The sequence below is a fragment of the Pituophis catenifer genome, unplaced genomic scaffold (genome assembly GCF_029215685.1).
Source record: "Pituophis catenifer annectens isolate HBS135680 unplaced genomic scaffold, rPitCat1.0.hap2 SCAF_2, whole genome shotgun sequence".
Taxonomy (NCBI): domain Eukaryota; kingdom Metazoa; phylum Chordata; class Lepidosauria; order Squamata; family Colubridae; genus Pituophis; species Pituophis catenifer.
This window is the reverse complement of record NW_027256882.1, coordinates 255,417,890-255,443,380: the sequence shown is the minus strand read 5'-3', so window position 1 is coordinate 255,443,380 and position 25,491 is coordinate 255,417,890. Positions and strand designations below refer to the sequence as shown.

Genomic DNA, 25,491 nt, shown 5'->3' with positions numbered 1-25,491 from the left:
TTTGCCTTATGTTGTTCATTTTTAAATTTCTCCTTTATCAGCTTTTTAAATAATGCTTTATTTGCATTAGTTTTAAAGTATTGAGATAGGATAACCTAGGGGTTTCAAACTCACATTGTCATCACATGATGTATTGTGTCTTTTTTCCCTTTTGTTAAACCGGGGGTGGGGGTGGCCAGCATGAGATGCATCCGACCTGTGGGCTGCAAGTTTGACAACCCTGGTTGTTGACCAATGAGCTCTTGACTCTATTAGAAAAACTTGTCAGGTTAATATGCCTTTAAAATTGGTTATAATATATTCTTGAATATATTCAACAATGTTTATGTAAAATTTTTTACACTTTTGGATTTGCTTTTTTAAAATGCAATGACAATACTTATATTTAATTTGGGTTTCTGTCTGTATCTTTATCTTATCACTTCCTGCCCCAGGTTCTGAATTTGCATGTACTTGATGATGATATACCTGAACTAAAAGAATATTTCCAGGTGACATTAGTATCTGCAGTTAGCGGGGATGGAAAAGCAGGTTCAACCCCAACTAGTGGAGCTAGCATTGATCCAGAGAAGGAAACTACTTACATCACTGTCAAAGCTAGTGATCATCCCTATGGTAATCATTATAGAAGTAGTGTTCACACCTTAAATTTCATACTTAATTTGTACAGATTATTGTATAATTATTCACATATAGCATTCAAAATGCAGATAGTTGGTATATGCTATAGATAGTTTTCTGGTCTGCAATGTAATGCTACATTCCTGTGTTAATATAAGACTATTGAATTATTTAGCATTTTTCACCCAATGCTATATGTTACCAAGAATAAAACACCTGCCTAACTCTCACAGCACTTCAGACAGAAGACTAAACATACTTAATGTGGAAACCTTGTAAAATTACAGCTATTGTTCTACTAGCTATGCATCCTACTGTATTTAATAAAACAGGCATAAATTGTACTATCTAGCAAAAAATTTCCTAAACCATGCTAATTTAAATAAACTATTATATTTAGTTTTATATATGGTTGTGTCCCATCAAAATCAGTGACAGGATGTAAGAATATTTTTAAAGCTGAATAAATATATCAGGAATCATTCTTTGCTGATTAAAAGGGGCATTGGTCCTACCTGAATGCCTTTTTTCAGTGGCTGCGGAATAGTCCAGGAATGGATTGCTACAGTCGGATCTGCCTAGAGACTGAGTCATAATTTTTTGGCCACACCTCCCCGCCTCTCTCTCAGGCCCAGTTTTCTGTGGTGTCACAGCTGAAAGAGAAGCTCTGCCAGAAGATTAGTGCAAGTCCGGCTCCAGGCCCACGAGTACAAGGGTGGGGCTGGATTATTCCACAGCCACTAAGAAAAGGTGTTCAGGCAGGACCAACGCCCGCAATGTAGCTGCCAAATAGTCTAGGAATGGGACATACAAAAAGCCTGGCTGTCCTAAGGGTGGGTACCTGATGGGTCTGGAGCCCCCAAGTCCAAATGCACCCTCCTTCCAAATGAAGCCTCTGCGGATGTGAAGACATCCAATTTATAGGATAAGAGCCTTGGTGGCGCAGCAGACTAAAGTGCTGTTAAGTGCTGTTAAGTAGCACCGGCTGCCTGCAATTACTGCAAGTTCAAATCTCACCAGGCTCAAGGTTGACTCAGCCTTCAATCCTTTCAAGATATGTAAAATGAGGACCCAGATTGTGGGGGCAATAAACTGACTTTGTATAAAAAAGAACACCACTTGGGGGGGCTGAAAGCCCTACTAAGCAGGTATATACAAAAGTATGAAGGCTATTAACGCATTGTAAGCCGCCCTGAGTCTCTGGAGAAGGGCGGCATATAAATCAAACCAATAAATAAATAAATAAATAATGCCTGATGAAAGGTGAAGGAGTAGTCCAGGTAGCCGCCCTGCAAATCTCCTCAAGGGAGGCCTGCGTGGCCCATGCAGCGGTGGTAGCTGTGCTTCTTGTGGAGTGCACAGTGATGCGCCTGGGTAGAGGCAGTGATTGCGCCTCATAAGTCCTGGCGATACATGGCTTTATCCACCGGCCAATGGTTGAGGAAGATACCTTGGTGGCTAACTATGTTTTGAAAGGAGACAATGAGAGCCTCAGATTTCCTGGTGGGCACCATCCTCTTAATGTAGATCCTGAGGGCCCTCCTTACATCCAAGGTATGCCACCTCCTCTCCAAGACATGGAATGGCCTTGGACAGAAGTTTGGTAGTATGACCTCCTGGGCCCTATGGAACCAGGAGTTGACCTTGGGGATGAAGGAGGGGTCGAGTCTCAGGATCACTTTATCTGAATGGAAAATGCAGAGGTCTGCTCTGACAGATAGGGCTGCCATCTCGGATATGCGCCTTGCTGAAGTAACAGCAACCAGGAAGGCCACTTTTAAAGTCAAATATCTGAGGCTTGTTGTCCGCAGGGGCTCAAAGGATGTCTCAGTCAGAGCACCATGCAGAAACCTGCGGATGATGGGGTGGTGCGCTAGAGGCTCACTTTCGGTACCTGACAAAACAGTAGACAAGGCTGCCACGTGTCATTGAATAGTGCTGTGAGCCAACCCTTGTCCATGCCCTCTGAGGCAAGTGAAGCTGAAAGCTGCTGCTGTAGGCCCGATGCACTGCCCTTAGTTATTGCCTGTGAAATCAGGATCTGAATATTCTTGGGCAAATCAGACAATTGGTCCACAGTAAACCTTGACGCAGCCGCAGAGGTGCTCTGAAAGGTCTCTGGCACATGGGCCCTGATGTGATCGGGCCTATATGCCACTCATGCTATTTGGCAGGCAAAAGGATCAATATCTCTAATTTGTTCCCTACCTCCATCGAGGCTGGAGCTGGGGATAGCTCACCATCGCCCTCTGGTGACCAGGCCTGTGGTGAGTGAGATGACTGCTGTTGCAGTAAAGGGCAGGAAACAGAATGCTCACTATATAGTGATTGTTTTTCTATCTCAGCCTGCTTCTTCTCTGCCTTGGAGACCTGCTTTTCCAGGGCCCTTTGTCTCCTGTCCAAGTCTTTAAGTGCTGCCTTGGAGAGCTGCTTGCCCTTGGTACCCTTGTGGGATTTGCAGAATGCCTTCCTGCACACTGAGGCCACAGCTTCCATATCCTTAGATCGTTCCACCATTTTAAATGTGGCAACGGTCATGTACTGTGACTAGGCTGCTCCTCAAATCCGATTAATGCCGAGCAATGGAGCAGGGGCTGGCTCGTGGATGAGATTTAGCAATGGTGGCTGTGCCGGTCACACCAGATTAGCCAGCGCACACGCGAGCAGGCCTGGGCTGCTCAAACGAGCGGCAAACCTAGGGCTTGCCAGTTTCTGCACACCCCTTCTGAGCCTAGGGGACCAGGCACAAGCAAAAAGGCCAAGAAAGGCCCTCCTTGGGAGGACAGGCGCTAGCGGCTCACTTTACAGCGGCGACACGCTGATTGATGAAAGGCTACGCTACAGCTGACTGGCGGGAGCCTCTGAAGAAGCTGCTGTTACAGTAGTAAATGCAGCGCCACGCTACCGCTATCCCCTTACCTGGCGTGGAATGCCCGCTAAAGCGCCATCTGGAGAGTTCAGGCACGTGGGAGGGCGCCGATAGTAGTGATCAGCCTCGCAGCACGAGAATCAGGGCCACTTGACAGGTGACCTCATTTGAGCTGCTTGAAGGTGCCGGCAGCTTTGTCAGCTGAAGCTGAACTAGCCAGCATGAGAATGCCTGCCTTTGGAAGAGCAGGTAGACCGAACGGATCAAAAAAACCTGAATCCAAGAAGTCTAGGAATGGGTTGAAACGCAGAAACTGCCAATATGTCTCTTCTCAGGCCGACTGAGTCAAAAACTGGGCCTTAGAGAGAGATGGGAAGGTGTTGCCAAAAAACTATGACTCAGTCTCTAGGCAGATCCAATTGTAGCAACCCATTCCTGGACTATTCAACAGCTACAATGGAGAATGCATTGTCTCTCCCCCTATCCCCAAAACAAATATGTGTCAGACACAGATTTAACAGTTAAAGGGATAAGGTGGTGGGGGAGGGGGAAGGTTGCAGCTTAATTAATGGAATCTATAGGGAAGGACATGTTCCTGAGATTGAAGTGTCAATTATTTAGAGCAGTGTTTCACAACCTTAGCAACTTTAAGATGGCTGGACTTCAACCCAGCTTTGCTGGCTGGGGAATTCTGGGAGTTGAAGTCACTATCTTAAAGTTGCCAAGGTTGAGAAACACTGATTTAGAAAACATAAATTTGGTCTGCAAAAGAGGCCATTAGAGACTGCCCTATCAATGCAGTGTTATAGATTTTTGGGTAACGCAGGCCTCTTCCATCTGTGTGCTTGTAAGGCCACATTAGTATTACCGGCTATTGGGTTCAAATCAGGGATTCACATTATAGAATGAAGCATCACTGGAGGATGCAGTGATGCAATTTCTATTACTGTTGGAAGCATCAGCTATATCCAAGAACAGCAGCAAGTTGTCCTATAGTGAGTTGACCATGACGAATTGTCCCACGGGGAGTTGGCTGTGGCGAGTTGACTGCGACAGGTTGTCCCATTCTGGGATGTAACTTCCTGTGGCTTGTTTCCTGGCTTGTGGCATATACAGTATATTATTTATTATTGTTTTGCTCTTGGAATAGTTGCTTTATATCATTATAGATAGATATTGTAGATAGATGTATACATAGATAGATTTAATTAATTCTTATAAATAATTATTTCAATAATTTATACAATTCATCTCTAAAAATCAGCAGACAATAGCGCCTACTTTTCCATCTTTTTTCTTTCCAAGAGAGAAAATAGTTTTCTTGAAATGAGAAAACATGGAAAAGCAGACACGGAAAAGCAGACACTATGTAGAATGTCTGCTAATTCTTAGTATAACTATTCACTATTAACCTATGCCAACTGGAGAAAGCAGGTAATCTTTTTTGCTGGAATTTATTGTCCAATTGCAAAATTGCATACTTTAACATATTTTCCCATAGCTACATGCAGATTCAGTATGATTCAGATTCAAATGTAGCCCTGTCCAAATGGACATGGATCTTTATATATTAAATTTATGTATCAGAGACAAATGCATTTTTATTAATGTTTTTTGCCTGCACTTAAGGCTAAATAATACAAGATATATTTTTTCACCTTTCAGGTTTGTTGCAGTTCTCTGTTGGGGAGCCTCCTTCAGATACTGATGAAATCATTCTTTCAGCCACGACAGCACCCCACATTACTGTCAAGGAAGAAGTAGGACAAGTCAGCTTGCTTGTTGTTCGAGCACAAGGCTTACTTGGGACAATTGTGGCACAATACAGAACAGTTGCACTAACAGCATTCAGCCCTCAAGATTATCAGGTATATGAGCAGCTCTCTAAAAGGGTTGATAGAGGCCAGTTAGCTTCATCTGTATGAGTTTATTATTTAAATAGTACAGTATATCCGATGTGTACTTACGGTATCAATGTTTCAGAGTAAAGGAAATAGTTGGGATTGCTGTCCCTGGTACCTATGGGATTCTTGCCTCAACTTCTACATTTCATGACTGGATTGGCCAAAGAGTTCCTTAGGCTATTGGTGCCTGGGGGTTTTAATTTGACACCCTTTGAGGCTAAGTTCAAGGTGGCTCAGAGGTTTGTGGCCTCCATGGCAACCATAGACCGGTCCCAAGTAATTGATGGCTTGACATATGGTGGTCTCATGTAGATCTTTTAATAGATTTCTTCCCCTTGCAGGGAATTACAGGGACCTTGGGATTTCTGCCAGGAGAAAGATACAAGCACATTCTTGTCAACATTACAGATAATGCTATCCCTGAGCTAGAAAAGGCTTTCAAAGTAGAATTGCTGGATCCAGATGGGGCAGGTAAAGGTTTATGGAATAATACTAACACATTATGTCTCTTTGGGGACTGAAATTTATTTATATTTAATTCATTCTGGCAAAACTCTTTTCAAAAACAACTTGAATTTCCTTTAAAAACACATTAGTTATTAAATTTTCTTTTGAAAATATTAGCTGCATATCTTCACTATTGTTAAACAAAATACTCCACATAAATTAGGTACCCTATAGTATATGTTGTCAGCAGAGGTGCTATTCAGCAGGTTCTGACAGGTTCTGGAGAACCGATAGCGGAAATTTTGAGTAGTTCAGAGAACCAGAAAATACCACCTCTGGCTGGCCCCAGATTGGGGTGGGAATGGAGATTTTGCAGTATGCTTCCCCTGCCACGCCCACCAAGCCACACCTACAGAACAGAAAAAAATTGAATTCCACCACTGGTTGTCAGGTACATGGTAGAAGAGTATGTGTCAAAACCCTCATTTTATCTGACACGTGTTTATCTGAAGCAGCTCCAAAACGTGAAATAACAAATATTCAATAGCTTTGTGGAAATCCCAGAATCTAAGCCAGTTCCTATAGTTGACTACCTCTGATGCTATGAAAATATTATTGCACAGGAACTTCTTTGCTGAATGTATTCTTGGCTGATCTTTAAAAAAATATAACCTGGTTAAAAAGGCAGCTGAGACACCCCCAGGAAATTCCTGTACAGGCTGTATAGACTAGACTGTGAAGTAAAAAAAATCAAGAAGATGAAAGCAATGTGAAAGCACTTCTGCTTTGTTGCAAAGAAAACTGCATGGAATTAAGCTCAGTTTGAGGAAGTCTACTCTGTAAATAAATAAATATCCTTATTTGTTCTAGCATTATTTCCAGAACTTACTAATTCAGAGAATTTTGATTTAGAGATTCTGCCTTTTACAATTTCTTTGCTTTTTTCACTTATCAAGTATCTGTCACTCTTAGTTAAAGATAGTTGATACAGGTAGCTAACAAAAAAAAAGCATTATTTTTGGCTTTTAGTAATTTTCCTTAAGGTTTTGAAATTCTCTTAATTTTTTTCAAGTTTATCTTCATTTGCTTTTGTCCCAAATATTTTGAAATGCTGTCTATCATTTGCATTATATATGTGTATTATGTATCTTTGTCTTTTTAAAGTTTCTGAATTCTTTAATGGTGGCAGTGGTAGTGGTGATGGTGATTTCTACTTCCTTCCTCCTGTCCATCAATATGGTAAGCAGTGATTTCTGGAGTTTTCCCCACTCTCAGAAGTATGGTTCACTGTTTTAAAACAGTGTTTTTCAAATTTGACAGCTTTTAAGATGTGTGGATTTCAACTCCCAGCATTCTGGCTGCAGAATGTTAGGAGTTGAAGTCGGCATATTTTAAATACTGCTTTAAAGGAAACTGTACAGTAATGTACAATCATAACTTAACTTAGCCTTTTTTCCCCCTTCTTATTCAAAGCTGGCAGATTGTTTATTTTCAAAATATATTACCAGATTTCTTTCCTAGAGACATCAGGAGAGCTGTCTGTTCCAAAGACACTTTTCAGATCCTATCTTACCCCTGGTATGGAAAGAAAGCTCTCATGCCAACTAGTCACATTTCTGTCATGATGATTTATATATAAAATAGTTTTAAAGACTTCTCTGTCCCCTAGTTCTTCCCCAGACCCAGAAAAGGCAGGGAAACTTGCTGAATGAGTTAAGCAACTGAGTTGGAAAAAGGGTATCTCTGAAATACCTCCATTAAGTATCTTCCAACCTCTGGAAGAAGATTTTCAGTGTTAGATGAATGTTGTGGGAAGACAGTGGTAGAAAAGCTGCCTTTGCTAAATAATATTTGTCTCAACCTACCTGTGTGTTTAGGGTTGCAATTCAAAGCTTTTGGGAAAATTAAGTAACCATACTTCTGTTTCAGTTCAATTGCATTTATTTTGATACAGGATATTAAACTTTGGATATTATATGTGATCCAGTTGTTAGAATTAATGCATGATATATATTTTTGTCCTTGATATCAGCAGGCAATCTGGGAATAGCATCTCATATCATAGTGACTATTGAAGCCTCTGATGATGCACATGGGGTGTTTGAGTTTAGTGCTGAATCCCTCTCTCTCAGTGGAATGGAACCTGAAGATGACAGAGGAATCATCTCATTTGAGGTCTACAGATGTAGTCCCATATACTGCTCTTGAGTTTGCATACTTTACTTGTTATAGAAATCCTCCATGGCTGTATTCTTTTTTTTCAAAGATAGGGTTTCTTTTGCTGATAGCTGTAGTTGTCATGATCTCTATCCCCCCTCTCTCTAATATGGAGGGATACTTGGGTTTTATGACAGGAAATTGGAAATACCTTATCTTTTACTCATTTATAGCACTCATATTAGTGATACTCCAGTTCAGTATCAAGATGCAAGACTGACAGGATAATTATATACAAGGATCATGAGATAGGGAATTATGGCTGTATGGCAGAAATGTTATAAAAACTGCTGAGTGCCTAAAATCTTGTCTCAAATTCATTTTGCTGATTAAAATTGTGAAGATGCATCTGTGTAATATGTAAAGTGGCATAGGAACCTTTTTCTAGCTAACTGATTTAGTTATTTGTCTTACATGATACACTAATGATGAAGTATTGCTTTGCTTTTCAGGTTATTAGACATCATGGTGCATTGTCCCAGGCGATGTTATATTGGTTCATAGTGCCAAATGATACTGAAGATGTGACTGCAACAAGTGGCAACATAACATTCCATGTAGAGCAAAGGAAAGCAAATTTAACTGTACATATTTTGCCTGATGAAATTCCAGAACTAGACAAGACATTTTCAGTTTATATCATTAACGTTACACATGGGCAGCTTGGAGTTCACACAAATGCTACATTGACTATTCTTGCAAATGATGACCCTTATGGATTATTGATTTTCTCTGAAAAAAATAGGCCAATTAAAGTTGAGGAAGAAACCAAGAATGTCACCCTAACAATAGTAAGGTTGAAAGGTCACTTGGGAGTAGTCAAGGTTACATATAGAACCATGTGTGATGAAGATGACTCACTCTATCTGCTATCAAATATTGCAAGGGCAACATTGGGAGAAGATTATCTGCCCATTTCAGGATTTGTAATCCTTCCAGCCAATGAAAGTGAAGCTACACTACACCTCCCTATTCTGGATGATGATGAACCAGAGCAATCGGAATCTGTATTTGTTGAGCTTCTTGGTGCTACTTTGATAGGAGAAGTCTATCATCAGCCAAGTAAGTCTAACTCTGTCTTTTGTTCAGTAATGTTTAAAGCATAACCCAAAATTATATTTTCTTTACAAAACTATATTTAGCAACATTATACATGACTAAAATCACTTTGATTTAATGGTTCAGGTACTAAGCTTGGACTGAGAAAATCTAGTCCTGTCATAGGCACAGAAGCCAGCTGGTTGACTTTGGGCCATTCTTTCTCAGCCCTAGGAAGAAGGCAATCATTCTGAAAAAGTTACCAACAAAATGGATGGACTTGTCTATGTAGTCATCAAAAATCAAGATTAACTCTCTCATTTACACACTTTCACACACAGCCATGACTATTCTGTGTCTTGGGTTGTTGTTTTTGTAACTATGGCAAATCCAATTGTAAAAACTGCTGCTGATTAATGACAGATTCACTTTACTGTAAAACAAAAGTTGGCTAGTAGAAACAATTGAATAATAGAGGAAAGTATTGAAGCTAGAGCAGAGCATATAGACTGAGATGTGCGTATCCTCACCACATTTCCATAACATAGATACCACATTGATAAAGAAATGGAATTATTTCTATTAGCCTTGAAGTGACAAGATCCATGCTGGTATTTTTAGAAATGATGTCTGATCTGGTAATAATCCAATGGAAGTAAGCCATGAATATTGCTTTAGTCCTGTATTCCCTCACCCTCTACATTTATCTTCCTCTCTCTGTATATTGAACATGAATGGTTATTTGGACTGTGCAGGTAACATTGCTATAATTATTGCAAATCAGAACAAATGTCCTTCAAAAATCATTGCTTATCTTTCCACAACAATAGATATAAGGTTGTTATTTTATTGTGAAATTCTAATGTATTGCTATTGTAGAAAATAAATTGGAAATCCTTCAAATTATTCTGTATTTCAGTTTCAGATTCTCCTCGCCTTGGATCTACCATTTATACAATTGCTCATATAATTATCAATGCCAATGATGATGCTTTTGGAACATTACAGCTCTCTGCACCAGCTGTCCAAGTACCTGAAAATTATATTGGACCAATAATCAATGTCACAAGGACTGGAGGAATCTTTGCAGATGTTTCTGTGAAATTTAGAGCAGTGCCAATTACAGCAACTGCTGGTAAGAGAGTGAAGAGATTACAATGCAATGGCAAAAATGTACAACAGTGTACATATACTTTCGCTATAAGCAAATGGCAAGAATACTATACAGTAGAACCTCTGGTCATGACCATAATTTGTTCCATAACTTTGGTCACAACCAGAATTGGTCGTGACCCGAACCTAATTATAGAAATTTGGTGCTTACAAAAAAAATGGTGTGGAAGGGGAAATTGGCCGCGGGGAAAAAAAATTGTGAATTTTTTGGTTGGAACCCAATTTGGTCATGGTCAGAAGTGTTCGTGATCAAGGTTCTACTGTAGTATCAGAAAGCCTTATATATGCCTGCATGTCATAGAGTCCTTAAGCATGTTCAGAATTTTTTTTTTTTGGTTATTTGAGCATTTGTTGCTCATCCAGTTCAAACTACTGTATATCAATGATAAAATGGAGTTGTGTTCATTGATCTGTTCCCATCACTCATTTTTGTTAACTGCTTCCATACATTGAAGCAAAAGATCTGAACTGGGGAACCCACTTTAAATATATGGTCAAGCTTCCCTCTTGATGCCATCTATCTCAATGTGTAGATGAGGCAGGAAGCCTTTTGTGACAGGTGACTGAAATGTTTACCTACCTACTTTATTCTGATATCTACTAATATGGCTTTATAATGTGGTAAGATATAGAAATGTTTCAGCATGGAATAAGCAAAAGAAAAACATATAGCATAGCAAATACGGTCCTTTGCTGAATTCAGGTTTACATGATCATTCTGTCACATGTTTTAATTTAAATTTGCATGTAACCTGTTATTGTGTTAATTAACCTGAGATGGTTTTCCAGATATATTGTTCTCATGGTAAAACAAATCAGTTTGATGATAAGGCATGCCAGCTTTTGAAAAAAAACAATTCAGAGCAGACAGTACCAATTATCTATATGCACACTATTTTGGGTACCTGTTTTCAGTAGACCATGTATGCTAACATTATCTCTTCAAAGAAAGTTTGGGTTGTAGCAATATGAAATATGGAACGGCTAAAAACATGAATGCCAAATGTTTTTATAGGATAAAATAGTTGGTATTGTTTCAAGCATATTCTTCTCCAACTTTTCTCATAGATTCTGCTCATCAGACCTGAATTTCAAATAATATAAAGAAATAGTATCATAATGTTTTTGAATAGGCATCTTTGTTATACACAGGTGAGGACTACAGCGTAGCTTCCTCAGATGTTGTCTTACTAGAAGGAGAGACCAGCAAAGCAGTGCCAATTTATATAATTAATGATATTAACCCTGAAAGAGAGGAGTCCTTCCTTGTGCAACTGCTCAATCAAACAACAGGCGGAGCACAACTCGGGAGTCTAACTCAGGCACTTATAACTATTGAGGCTTCGGACGATCCATTTGGATCTTTTGGTAAGGTGGCATTTAAATATTAATAAAACCATCTATGAATTTAAAAATATCACATTAAATTTAATTAACAAATTTAAATCTACCTTTCATCTCAACAATATTTCTTTTCGTAATATTTTATCTTACAACTGGCCACTTCTTCCTTTTTTGAAGACACTTTCTCAGAAACCATGATAAAGTACTGTAGATTATTGTCAGTACTCTCACACTGGACTTTACAATTTAAAATTTAAGACTTAAACTAAAGATTACAGCCCATGTAATCCCTTTTTATCTCTTGAGAGGTACTGTGACCCCAGAAAGAAGACTTTAGTGCGTCTCTCTCTACTCCCCTCTCTGCCTCCTTTCCCTAAATCTTAATCTGGTGTCTTGTACACTCTGTGATATCAGATATCCTTTTGTGGTGTTATATAAGACTTTACAAAAGCAAGATGAATACAAATCAAAAGAGAGAGGGGAAGAGCAGACCCTATATTAAACCTACTTCTTAGTCTACTTCACAGTGTTCTGGTGAAATTAGAGTGGAGTGGAGAATGGAATGGAGAGTGGAGTGGAGTGGAGTGGAATAGAATAGAATAGAATAGAATAGAATAGAATAGAATAGAATAGAATAGAATAGAATAGAATAGAATAGAATAGAATAGAATAGAATAGAATAGAGCTGGAAGGGACCTAGGAGGTCTTCTAGTCTAATTAAAAGGTTTGTATTTTTCCTATTCACCTCAAGCAATTAGTAATCAAATTAGAATATAAATATTTAAATGCAGTGATATTAAGGGCATAGACCATTGCTTATTTTTGTTAACCAACAGTTGGAGAAAGATTTAGCCAACTAGCATTCTGGGCCAGCATGGAAATTCTTCAATACCATTTAGAATTGGATTTGAAACATGTTATGAACCTTTTCATTTTCCTATTCTTCAAGTTCCATTAAAGAGAGATTATTAAACAAAGACATTTGTAGAAGATTCATCAGTACTGTCTCTACCTGAATGTCATCATATTCTGTTTTGTGGACTTTGCTGCTGCCTCTTGCTTGAATGAGGATGAGGTTAACTTGGGCAGCAAAAATGCAGGTGCTGCATCTCTGATGCTGGGTTTCCACTGATTCCCCCACTTTTGCTCTAATGCAGTTGGAGTGGACAATACAAGCGTTGATTTTTAATTTAGGAAGACCTATTCAAAATTATAATATGCAGTAGATTTAAAAATCTACTGATTATTTTCCTTTGATTATAAAAATTAAATTTCTATTTAAAATACGTATTAAAAATATGTAACAAACAGAAAAAATAAATTACAGTGGAAAAAAAATTAAAGTTTTATGTTGTTAGTTTTCCAGACCACTAATATAGTTGTCAAAGAACCTGAAGCCAATACACTGCTGATAGATCTGCCAGTTATTCGCAATGCTGGAACACTTGGCAATGTGACTATTGAATGGATTGCTACCATTGATGGGCAATTTGCTGCCAGTGATTTGAAAGTCTTCTTAGGCAACATTCAATTTTCCCCTGGGGAAACCATGAAGAACTTGATATTAGAGATTCTGAATGATGATATTCCAGAAATTGAAGAGGTAAGCTGAGAAATAAGACAAAACGTGAAAAGAACTATATGTGTGTGTGTGTGTGTGTTTTTAAAAGTCTTGTTTATAAAAAACATAAGTACAAATATTGGACTTGTGAAAATGCAATGCTTTGGAATAATGGTGATGATAGTTATAATAATGATAATAATGCTATTGAAAATGGAAATATCCATTGATTTGTGGGGAGAGCAGGAATCAGAAAACTTTTTGCTAGGGTAAAATAATTGCTGAATTCCCAGTTCTCGAATGCTGATCTCTAGGTCTCTTACCATCTAGAACAATTTTTCAAAAACTACACTGAGCTGCTGCAGGGTGGAAATTGTTTCCTTGTGTATCACTAAAACTTTCTTGAGCAAAGGCTTGAGAGAAATTTACATTTTAAATTGCTACTACCTTGAATCTCAATAAGAACTTACATTTTGTTTAGGAATTTTGTGGCCATGTTTAATTTTGGAATCAAACCATAGAGCTAATGATATTTTTCTGCACCAAACTAAGTGTTTGTCCGAAATACATCACAGATTATCAGAGTGGAATTAACCCAGGCTTCCAATGGAGGTACTATTGGACTAGACAGAGTGGCAAATGTTGTAATTCCTGCCAATGATAAGCCATATGGAACAGTATCCTTTCAACAAAACTTGTATCATATTCAAGAGCCATTGGAGAGAAGTTCAACTGCAAACATAACAGTAAAGAGGAGGTCTGTTTAATATCCTAATACTTTACTAGGTTATGGCTAATAACTACTTTGTTTCCCTGTAACACATTATTTATGGCAATATATTACAATTTACAGTTTAGAGAAAACTCTGTACATAAGAATGAGGCAATCTTTTTGAGTAAACCAACACAAACTCAAAAACCTGAACTGTAGGAAGAGATTCTAAAGTATTTTTGCTTCTGAAATTGCTTGAGGCATGTAAAAAGTTTGCTGCAAGGAAGAGAATTCTGCAGCTTATCTCATGAATGTTTCCTCAAAGCAGTAATTCCTACTGATTGTAATATTATTTTTCAAATAGCATGCGTCATATATTAATTTTAATTAAATGTATCTATGTGTTTGTGCATATTGCTGATTTGTAAGCATTAATAGATACATAACGAATAAAATATATTAGATATATTTTAGATATAAAATATATGTAATATATATTTATATACCTCCCATAGATGTAAAATCACTCTGCCAGCGAAAACAGGCTCCCGAGCTCCATTTTCATCTGTGACGGCCTCCTGAACCCTCTGCCAGTGAAAACAGAGCTTAGGAGGGCCACATGTGCCCCCCCCGCTCCATTTTCACTGGCAGAGGCACCATGGGCCAGTCCTTTGCTGTTTCTAGGATGGCCCATGGGCCAGATCTAAGCACCCTATGGGCCAAATCCAGCCCATGGGCCTTGAGTTTGAAACCCTTGCTATAAAGTATCCTGTTTAAAACATAAGAGTTCAAAACTATGCTTTGTTTATATATTTTTTGCATTCCCCACCCCGTCAAATTTAATTATAACAACTATAACAAATTTAACTATATCAAGAAAACTCTTTTAATCATTATTTAATTTGTCATTTATTTAATTTGTAGTGGTGGAAGATTTGGTCAGCTGAAGATATTTTACAGCACTTCAGACATGGATTTCACAACTCTTGTACAAGAGCAAGGGCTGGATGTATTATGCTATTATGAAGCACCTATACAAGGAATTCCAGATGAGAGTCATGTGACCAGAGTTAATCTTTCACTAGCCAATGATTCTCTCTACACTTGTGCTATTCTTTGTTTGAAAGAGCAGGCCTGCTCAGCTTTTTATTTCTCTGGTACTTCTGAAAGTCCGTCATGTTTTTGGGCGGGATCTTGGAGTAACTCAATAACCAACAACACAGGATTCTGGATATACAAGAAAAATCTTACTACTTTAACTGCTATTTTCAGTACACAAGCAATTGCTAATAATGACTATGAGCCTGTTACCAGCCAGTGGGTGATCATGGAAGAAGGAGAAGAATTTGCAAACCTCACAGTCTCCATATTACCTGATGATTTTCCGGAACTGGATGAGAAGTTTGCCATTTCTTTGTTACAAATTGTGCTGATGAATGTCACTGCCAGCATTGAAAATCAACCAGTCGTAGGGCAACCAAACACCGCTACAGTTCTCATACAAATGAATGGGGATGCTTTTGGTGTGTTTGTAATTTATAGCATCAGTTCCCATACAACTGAGAATGGTCTTTATGTGGAAGTACAAGAACGGCCTCAGAATACAGTGCAGTTGATGATACATAGAACAGAAGGTAGTCTGGGACAGGTGATGGTGGAATGGAGCATTAGTGGTGGCACCGCTACCCCAAATCTGGATTTTATAGGTGATGGAGAAGTCCTGATTTTTGCAGAAGGTAAAGAATTTGAGAGAATCCTCTAATGGAAACTTAATATGCTACTATCCTGAACAATCATTGCCATATATCAAGCTTTATAATGACTTACAGGAAGATTGTAAGGAAAATACACATGACATCTCTCTGAAGGTTATCATCCATAAATTATAGTTTGAATTCCAGCATTTTAAACTCATTAACTATAGATATTTTATGCCACTTGAAATGTAAAGTCTAAAAAGGATTTTATACTACTTTTTTCAAAATTCATAGGAGAATTTTAAGACACATCATTGACAAAAGGAATATAAAGGAACAGTTTTAAGTAGTACGGTATGCCAGAGTTGCTTTGTTTATATGCTTGTATTTAGAAAGTTTCTTTGTTTATCTAAGTGAAATAAGTGTTGTTCTAAACATTGGAAAGGTTGCTACATAATCATAAAGTGCTCTAATTTTTCTTATCAGGTGAGACAAAAAAGCCTGTCACTTTGACTATTCTAGACGACACTGAGCCCGAAGATGATGAAAGCATTCGGATCACTTTGACCCACACTGAAGGTGGTAGCCGTATTTTACCCAATTCAGATACTGTCACAGTGGTGATTTTAGCCAATGACAACGTAGCAGGAATTCTTAGTTTTCAGTTATCCTCAAGATCTGTAATTGCTCATGAAGGTGGGTTCATCTCCATTTTCACTTCCCTTTCTTTGTGAGCTAGTATTATTAGGCTTTCTCTCAATTTGATCAATTTATTGTTTGGAAAAACAGAAAGAAGAATTTGATCAATTTATTTGCCTTCGTTTGATCGATTTATCCCTTAGAATTTTTTTCTATCCCTAGAAATTAATATTGTGGAATAATATACAAATGTACAGTATGTGAGTAATTGCACAGTTTTATACTTCTGCTTATCACCAATTCTCCATATTCTGACAGACCTCAAAACATGAATGAAAAAAAGGCTGGAGTTTGTTATCCTTGATGAAATATACTGCAGTTGTATAGTATATACAACAAACATTTACCTTAATACTTGAACAATATATGGTGATGAACATTCTTTGCATTTGCTGATAATATTTTTTCTTTTATTTAACTCAGCAATTCTACAGTAGCTATTACAGTTAAATAAATGGTAGGTAGGTAGGTAAGGAGATAAACAGATGAGACATTGCAGTTTTTTTCTTATTTACATATATTACAGTCATTTAACAGCAAATCAAGATAATGGAAATGATTAATCAGAAAGGCATATATTTATCTTGGAAGCAAATTAATGGAAATTCTAATTGTTTAGAACTTTCTATTGTCTTAGGTGCAAATAAGATACTGGCTTTCCTTCATTTCTTATGATATTATGTGTTCTTTCATTTCTAGGAGAACTGTTACAATTTCATGTGCTAAGGACTGCACCAGGAGCTGGCAATGTAACTGTTGACTGGGAAATTGTTGGCCATAATTTGGAACAAAACTTTGAAAATATTTCTGGCACACTCTATTTTTTAGAGGTAGTTACCATTTATTTGCTTCAGATGCCATAATAAAAAGAAAGTGTGAATAGTTGCACTTGATTTGAGAACAGATGGACAACTTTATTGCCTTATTTGCAATGTAAAATTATATATATCTGCTCAGATGTAAGCCATATTTAGACTAATGCAGTGGGACTTATTTCTAAGCGTGTAGCACTGTACCTTTTTCCCTAGCTGTTTTACAAGCCCACTAAGCTTTTGCTAGAATAAAATATACAATAATATTTGGATATTAATCTATATAAGCGAAATACCACTCATGCATCATCACAGAATCTCCAGAACCATAAAACCTACAAACTTGAAATTTGCCACATATTTTCCTCTTGGCTTCTAGGTGCTCACTAAGAAAGGATTTTTTAGAAATGGCCATTAGAGCATTAGTATTTCCTATATAATGATTAACCCGTTCTGGTGCTAAGGAGTTCTATTCCCCATCCCTACCTGAAAAGAAATCTGTTCCAAATGCAAAACACAAGCAGAGGAGAGGAGTTCAGATTCAGTTTCACAGCAGCAAACAGCTTTACTATAGAACAGTTGAGCTAAGCCATGGCCAGGTTCCTTCCTCTCCCCTTCTTGTTCACACAGCAAATACTGTTTCACTTTCCAAATAGCCCTCTGATGCTACTCCCCCTCCCCACCTGAAAAGAAATCTGTTCCAAATGCAAAACACAAGCAGAGGAGAGGAGTTTCAATTTCAGTTTTACTTTCACAGCAGCAAGCAGGGAATGGGGAGGCTTCTGTGGGGCAAGCCTGAGGGAGAGAAGGGGATAGGATAGGGAAGGCTTCTGTGGGACAAGGCTGAGGGAGAGGGGATAGGATAGGGGAGGCTTCTGTGGGGCAAGCCTGAGGGAGAGAAGGGGATAGAAGAGGATAGGCTTCTGTGGGGCAAGCCTGAGGGAGAGAAGGGGGATAGGATAGGATAGGATAGGATAGGATAGGATAGGATAGGATAGGATAGGATAGGATAGGCTTCTGTGAGGCAAGCCTGAGGGAGAGAAGGGATAGGATAGGATAGGATAGGATAGGATAGGATAGGATAGGATAGGATAGGATAGGATAGGATAGGATAGGATAGGCTTTTGTGGGGCAAGGCTGAGGGAGAGAAGGGGAGAGGAGAGGCCAATAGTAACTACTCATTAATTTTCTAGCTGTAAGTGTTGATTTATTAAGCCTGATCATACAGTTTAGTAGTGGAACATGGGTATTCAGCTAGTCTGTTATATCCTAAAACCTGCAGACTCTGCTAAATTGTGAATGTCACAGTAACTTTGTGCCCATGTGGAGCCTTTTAATAATGGAATGTTCTTAATAAGGAATACCTTTCAATGTATCTCTCAGAAAATGGTCCAGGCTAGTATTATTTTAATAAAACAACTTAGTAGGTGAAAAGGTGATTTGTAGAAATGAGTTTCAATTTTCTTTCAGGTAGTCCTCAATTTACAAACACAATTGAGCCCAAAATTTATGTTGCTAAGTGAGACATTTGTAAAGTAAGTTTTGCCCCATTTTATGATCTTTCTGGCCACAGTTGTTAAGCACTCATTGCAGTTGTTAAGTTACTGTAGTAATATGGTTGTTAAATGAATCTGGCTTCCCCAATGACTTTGTTTGTCAGAACATCACATGACCTCAGGACTCTGCAACCATCATAAATATGAACCAGCTGCTAAGCGTATGAATTTTGATCATGTGACTACAGGGTTGCTGCAATGGTTGTAAGTGTGAAAAATGGCCATAAGTCACTTTCTTCACTGCCGTTGTAACTCTGAACAATTACTGGACAAACATAAGTCGAGGAATACCTGTATTATTATAGTTGTTAAATAATTCTCCTTTTTTGCTTTAACAAATAGGGGTCATTAAATGCAACAATTTATTTATACCTGCTGGATGATCAAATCCCTGAAGAAAAGAAAGAATATCACATAATTCTGCATAATATTAAAACTCAAGGTATCTGTCTTGTAGATATATAGCAAATCAAGATTTGGTCATATATGATGACTAAATTATTTAATATTTTGTAATCTGAAGATGAATGTATTAGCAGATAAAATCCATCAGTCTGAAATGCCATGAACAGTCTGTCTGTCTGAGTTAGTCTGTTCACAGTTGCAAAGAACCATTTAATGCTTCAGTCTAACAGGAATATTGGATCAAACTGAAGTCCTATCGGGGCGGGGGGGGTCCGTGCTGCTCTCCGAGCTTGCTTGTTTTCTTGCAGACGTTTTATTACCCAAACTAGGTAACATCTTTCAGCCCTCCTTAGTAGCACTGATGAGGTTACCTAGTTTGGGTAATGAAACGTCTGCAAGAAAACAAGCAAGCTCAGAGAGCAACAAGGACCCCTGATTTCAACTCTGAGCTACAAATATTCTCCTTTAGTGGTCCTCTAAGCCAGAAACTATGGTAATCTACCAGATTTTGAGGACAATTGTTTTATATACTATGGGGGAAATTATGTTCAGAGACAATTTACTTTTGATTCCAAAAATAAGATACGATGTCTGATAATCATCTGATAAACATAATCTTCTTTATTACTTTTTATGATATTTTATCATAATATGATATAACCAACTAGTCATTTTCTCTAGCCCAATAAGTGATTATTTTATGTGGGAAGAAGGAGGAAGGTTGCCATGTATGCTGTCACAATCATTGTGCACAGACAGCAGAACAATGGAATGTAAAAGTTAATATATCATGGTTTTATGAAAAACATATTGGAATATCTTGCCATATACCACCAAACATTTTTTCTATTAAATTAAAGAGCACTTTCCTATGGAGAACCATGCTTTTTAACATCATTTTTAAATTTCTTTTTAGGCGTCACTTCTACTGGCAGTGCTATTTTGGACCATCAAGGACATGAAGCAGTTTTGACAGTAGAGGCTAGTGATGAGCCATATGGCATTCTGAATTTTGCATCTTCCTCTAGAACTGTATTAATCCAAGAGGAAAATAAGACGATTCAACTTTTCATTAACAGAGAATTTGGATCTTTAGGTTTGTATAGAGAAGAATATAGGCTCTAAAACATATTTTTCTATACACAGCTTCATTATTATTACTTTCTTACCCATGATGTTTCACAGTATTATGTCATAAATGCAGAAGAAAATGCATTAACATCCAAATAAATAAATCTGAAACTCTGAAAAAGGAATATACACTGCTCAAAAAAATAAAGGGAACACAAGCAGAAGACAACCGAGATCTGAATGAATGAAATAGCCTTATTAAATACTTTGTTCATTACATACAGTAGTTTTGTGTTCCCTTTAGTTGTTTGAGCAGTGTATAAACTGCTGTATGTAAAGAACAAAGTATTTAATAAGGCTATTTCATTCATTCAGATCTCGGATGTCTTCTGCTTGTGTTCCCTTTATTTTTTTGAGCAGTATATTTTCTATCTAAGAGCTAAATTGGTTCTGAGTAGGTATATTAGGTACCATGTGTCAATAGTGACTAGAGTCTGTTCTATTAGCACCCAACAAGCTTTCTTTTATTCTCATACATAAATATACTGAAGTACACTATTCTCCAAGTAGTTAATTGCAGTGTTGTAAATGGCTTTTCCTTTCACATGATAAAAGAAATGATGGAAACAGCTGGGAGAGTCTTGTTTGAGAATTGGTGAAATTTTAATTTAAATAGTGGGTTTTCTAAACTTTTACTAAAATGATAAAAATAGGAGGGATTTTTATGGAAGGAATGTCATAAGGACATAACATAGCAAAAAGACAGTGCTTTTTTGCTTTTTGCAGTTCTAACCAGCAGAATTCTGACCATTCACTGGCCTGCCCTAACATATAAGGAAGAAGATAGACAGTCCTAGATATCAAATACCTAAATATTTGCACATGTCCAAAAACTAGTATATTTTATACTGTAAAATTTATATCCTTATGTGAACATTATGTCATAATCACTACATCTCACTTTGCTATTAAAAGAAAGCAGATGCAAAATATAGTAGTCATTTTTTAAATGCTACACTTCAGCTTAGCTGTAATTTTCTAAGAAACAAGAGAAACAGCAAGCTTAGAAAAATGCAAACATTTGAAAAAAATGCACAAAGTTGTTACAGAAAAATCCGAGGCTTTTTTTTTTTATTAAAAAGCATCCCAGTAGACATGAAATACCATGCTCCATGAGCATGGATACTGAGCATGATATGATTATCAAAATCCAAGTATAATGGATAAATAAAAGAAGCATCTTGATACAAGTCAAAGATGTAGCTATAATGCTGGACAGAAACTCATTACCCTGCCCTTTTATCTGCATGTCTCACATCTCTGATATTCATAGATACGTGATTATACAAATCATTATTTGATGTTTTTGTTTGTTATAAAATATAGGTGTATTTAATTATAATCATATCTGAAAATCTATATGTTTACCAGGTGTTGTCAATGTAACCTACACAACAATTTCAGAATTTCTTGGTTTAAAGAATCAGACAGAAGGGGCATATGCTGAACCAGGAGTTGATTATATACCTATATCAGGATCAGTTCTTTTGGAAGAAGGTGTAACAACAGCCACCATAAATATTACTATTCTAGAGGTAAATTGTAATTCTGCTCAGTAAAGGAAAAAAAAGAGTTTGATTTTGATGAATGCAGGATTTAGGCCATAATTTCTAATGTTCATGGGAAAATTCTTTGCTCTATTGGTTGATGGAAAAATCCAAGAGGAACAGTTAATCACAAAAAGAGAACTTAGATTTATACAAGTGGAATAAATCTGTTTCATTACACTGGTTTCACTACCATGTGCCACATTTTATAATCTTTAAAATGAATAATGCATTGTTCCATATTTTTTCTGTTTCATTTCCTGATTACAGTATTTGTAGTAAATCTTGCAGTTGGAAACAAGCCTAGCTAGTATTATATTATTTTAAAATTTGTAATATTTCATTTGACATGCATAATATGAAAATTCTTCAAGCCTAGTAATTCCATTAGGAATGAGGATGATGGTAGTTAGACATAGTGCACAATAGATAAGTGCAAAGTAAACTACTGCTAATTTAAAAGTAATTTTCAAGTGGACAATAACATGAGCCTGTGTTGTCTTTTTGTTTTACAGGATGATATTCCAGAAATGCAAGAATATTTTTTTATTAATCTAACATCTGTGAAACTAGTCACACACCCTTTGACATCTTTTCCTCCCAGACTTGGTAGAAATCTCACAACTTTCTTTTATGAATTCTTTATATCTCTCTGTCAAATTTATACATTTAAAAATTATTTTGCACAAATGTTAATACGTATAAAAATATTCATTACTTTCTTTATGCAAACTTTCAAAATATACTTTTCTAAAAAAGATAAAGCTAACAGTAAACTTGTCAATGGCATTTCAGAAGTAAATTTAATTAGTCACAGATAATAAAAAAACATTTTTATTAGTTACAATAGTAAATCTTGCTTATTGTAGAGGAAGAGTATTCTGATGCATGCGTCCGCATTGCTGTTCTACAGTAGGACATCTATTAAATCAACCAGTGGTTACTTTATTAAAAAAATGGCATGTACCTCATGTACAGCATTAGTACATATCTCATTCATGTTCTCTGCAAACATCAGTGTGATGTAAGAGCCTTGGAAACATAAGGGAAGAAAACCCCAACATTTGCTTCAGGCCCAAAAGCTTCCAATTTATAATTCCTCATAAACTTTAGGCTGGTATATTAGATTTGGTTTTGTTCAATATTTCCAAGACACATGATGTTTCCTATTACTGGTGCTACAAAAATGTATAATCTAATATTATCAATTTGAACTTCATTTTGCATTTCTATAGAACTGACTGAGTTAATTCACTGCAAGATAAATAGAAAAAATGTGCCAATAGGATTCAGATTGATAGCACAGAAAATATTTAGGAATATTTGGATTTCTATCTTCTGAGTAATTTTAATTACTTAAAATTAATTAATTAATTTTATTCATTAATATTTACTTTTTTCCAGGAACATTTGGGAAATATTATACTTAGTTAATATTATTAAGTAACAATTAGCATAAATTGATATTACAAATAATAATTTACCATGTATATCTAAGCGTTTACTTATAGATCCACATTACTATGCAAAATAATTTTCTTGCTATTTTTAGACGTGGATGGTTTAACAGCACAGATAATTATTGATGCTAATGATGGAGCAAGAGGAGTAATAAGTTGGCAAAATACAAGGTAAGTTTAATTTTCTGTTCACATTTCATTTTTTTCAATTGTTAGTTTGCTCAGCTGAAACCTTTTATGACATGAATCATGATGGCACCAAAGACAGTAGGAAATGTAGTCAGCCAGTCCTGGAAGCCAAATATTGGCTCTAAGTAGTCCAGAATAACCAAAGTATCTTTATTAGGAATGTACCTATTTAATTTACATTTAAGTGCTACAGGCAGTTTCAAGGATCTCAAAGTGTAGATAAGATGGCGGCATTAATTAGAGTGTTTTACATATATTAAATATTGAGAACACATCTATACAAGAGAGAGAAATGCTACTTGAACCAAAATGGAACCAGGATGTTGGTCCATTCCAGTAAAGTGACAGAGTAGCTTTAAACAGATCTGTGGGAGAAGATCACCAAATACTGGGCAACATCCAGCTGAGAAAAGTGTAGAAAATACTATAGAATATCCATCAAGACACATTAGGTAAAGGGTGATGAGGACTTTAAGGAGATAAGTAAGAAAAAAAGCTTATGAAAATGCTAACACAAATGGTAACATTTGAAAAAGGATGTATGTTATAAGCATTTCTGATGAATCAGATTATAAATTAGAGTAGCAGGGCTTAACAAATTCTGACCTTAAAACTCAAGAAACAGGCTGTTAGATACTGCATTTCAAAATGAAGGTCACAAAGGGCAGAACCTGCTGGACAATAGGCATGCAATTTGGAGAGCCAAGTAATCACCCACTTCTAGCAGAAGAATAGCAGACTGAGTCAGGTATCTTAGAGCCTGAATAGGAAAAGAAAAGCCCTCACACATGCATAAAGTTAAACAAATACCCATAGGTGTAATATACCAAGCTTCTGGCATAATCAAGCTCCAAGTCTCCAAGCTTTATGGGAATATCCTTTGAAAAATATGCTTTTATTCAGTTGGGTCCATCCACCAGTACTGGTGCTGAAATTTTCTGTCTTGCATCATTTTCCAGGCCCCTTAAATGTGCTGTAAAAGTCTGGATTTTTTCAGTCAAATTTATGTCAGCTTCGTGGGAATGTAAGAAGGAGAGAAAGAAAAACTCTTTTTTTCCATTAAAGAATCTCCCAAATTCTTTAGTCCATTCATGGGATAGTGGCTGTACTATCTTTCTTGGAGGCTTTAGCAGCAATACAGTAACTCATTCCTTTATCACTCACATTTGGAGGACTACAATTCATTCTATATGAGCTTCCCTTAAAGATACAATTTGTGCAAAATTCAGCCTCCTTCCCTCCCCCGCTGAATGGTAGAAGATGCTATAGCAGGATAATGCCATTTTGGTGTGAGCTTCATTAAGTAGCTGTAGGCTTTTGGATCAAGAGTTCCTTGTCACTTCTGAAGCCCTTTGTAATTTGGATATTTCTTACTTCCAGAGTAATATGGCCAAGTAGAATCCAGCTGGTTGACAAATGTAGACTGGGAAGGGATGCTATAGATGACTGTACCAGAGATGTTAAAAGGGTGGGCGTCCAGATGCAAGCTTTCTTAGTCATTACCCCTTCAGCCTCAACAGCTGTTCCTCTGAGTTAAAATTATACCTTCCATACTATAATTTACTCTCATTTTGAAAAGCAATAAAATACATTTTTCCATATTGCCTTTGCACATATTGGATGATATGACTGTGATAATTAATGAATCAGGGATGCTATCTTGCTTTTGATAAATTAATGTTTTGCTTTTATTTTGGATGTCCATTTATTTTAAGACACCTAGAACTATTTGATAAGCTAGCCAATAAGGATTTAATTTAAATGATTTATTTAAATAAATAGGTAACTTTTCTTTTTTTCCTTCAGGTTTGAAATAAGTGAACTGAATGTAAACTTAACATTAGTGATATTCCGGGACCGAGGATTGTATGGTAATGTGTCCTTATTCTTGTATGCTCAGAATCTGGAAGCATATCAGGGACTGGACTTTAATCTTTCTTCAAGGGTAAGAACAAACCATCACAGAAAACCATTTTTCTATAATATCAAATGTTTTATTTCAGTGAAAAGTGTAAGCAATTGTACCCTGAATATTAGGGCTGTGGAAGGCTTTAAAGTTTATTCCATTTCTTCAGTAATACACTTTTCAGTTAAAAAAACTTCAGTATG

The 25,491-nt window shown here is 36.8% G+C and overlaps 1 protein-coding gene across 1 annotated transcript in view; it reads left to right on the top strand.

The window, feature by feature from the left end:
* The window catches only part of ADGRV1 (adhesion G protein-coupled receptor V1), a 303,011-nt gene that overhangs the window by 81,016 nt on the left and 196,504 nt on the right, over positions 1-25,491 (top strand). The window contains exons 23-41 of the mRNA XM_070935769.1: positions 435-615; positions 5,156-5,358; positions 5,736-5,865; positions 7,006-7,080; positions 7,877-8,016; positions 8,511-9,120; positions 10,016-10,231; positions 11,422-11,637; positions 12,972-13,216; positions 13,750-13,931; positions 14,811-15,622; positions 16,070-16,279; positions 16,982-17,112; positions 18,993-19,092; positions 19,972-20,151; positions 21,558-21,721; positions 22,249-22,342; positions 23,286-23,364; positions 25,189-25,327. Coding sequence (XP_070791870.1) covers positions 435-615; positions 5,156-5,358; positions 5,736-5,865; positions 7,006-7,080; positions 7,877-8,016; positions 8,511-9,120; positions 10,016-10,231; positions 11,422-11,637; positions 12,972-13,216; positions 13,750-13,931; positions 14,811-15,622; positions 16,070-16,279; positions 16,982-17,112; positions 18,993-19,092; positions 19,972-20,151; positions 21,558-21,721; positions 22,249-22,342; positions 23,286-23,364; positions 25,189-25,327 — 4,107 coding nt within the window. The remainder of the gene's footprint in view (positions 1-434; positions 616-5,155; positions 5,359-5,735; positions 5,866-7,005; positions 7,081-7,876; positions 8,017-8,510; positions 9,121-10,015; positions 10,232-11,421; positions 11,638-12,971; positions 13,217-13,749; positions 13,932-14,810; positions 15,623-16,069; positions 16,280-16,981; positions 17,113-18,992; positions 19,093-19,971; positions 20,152-21,557; positions 21,722-22,248; positions 22,343-23,285; positions 23,365-25,188; positions 25,328-25,491) is intronic.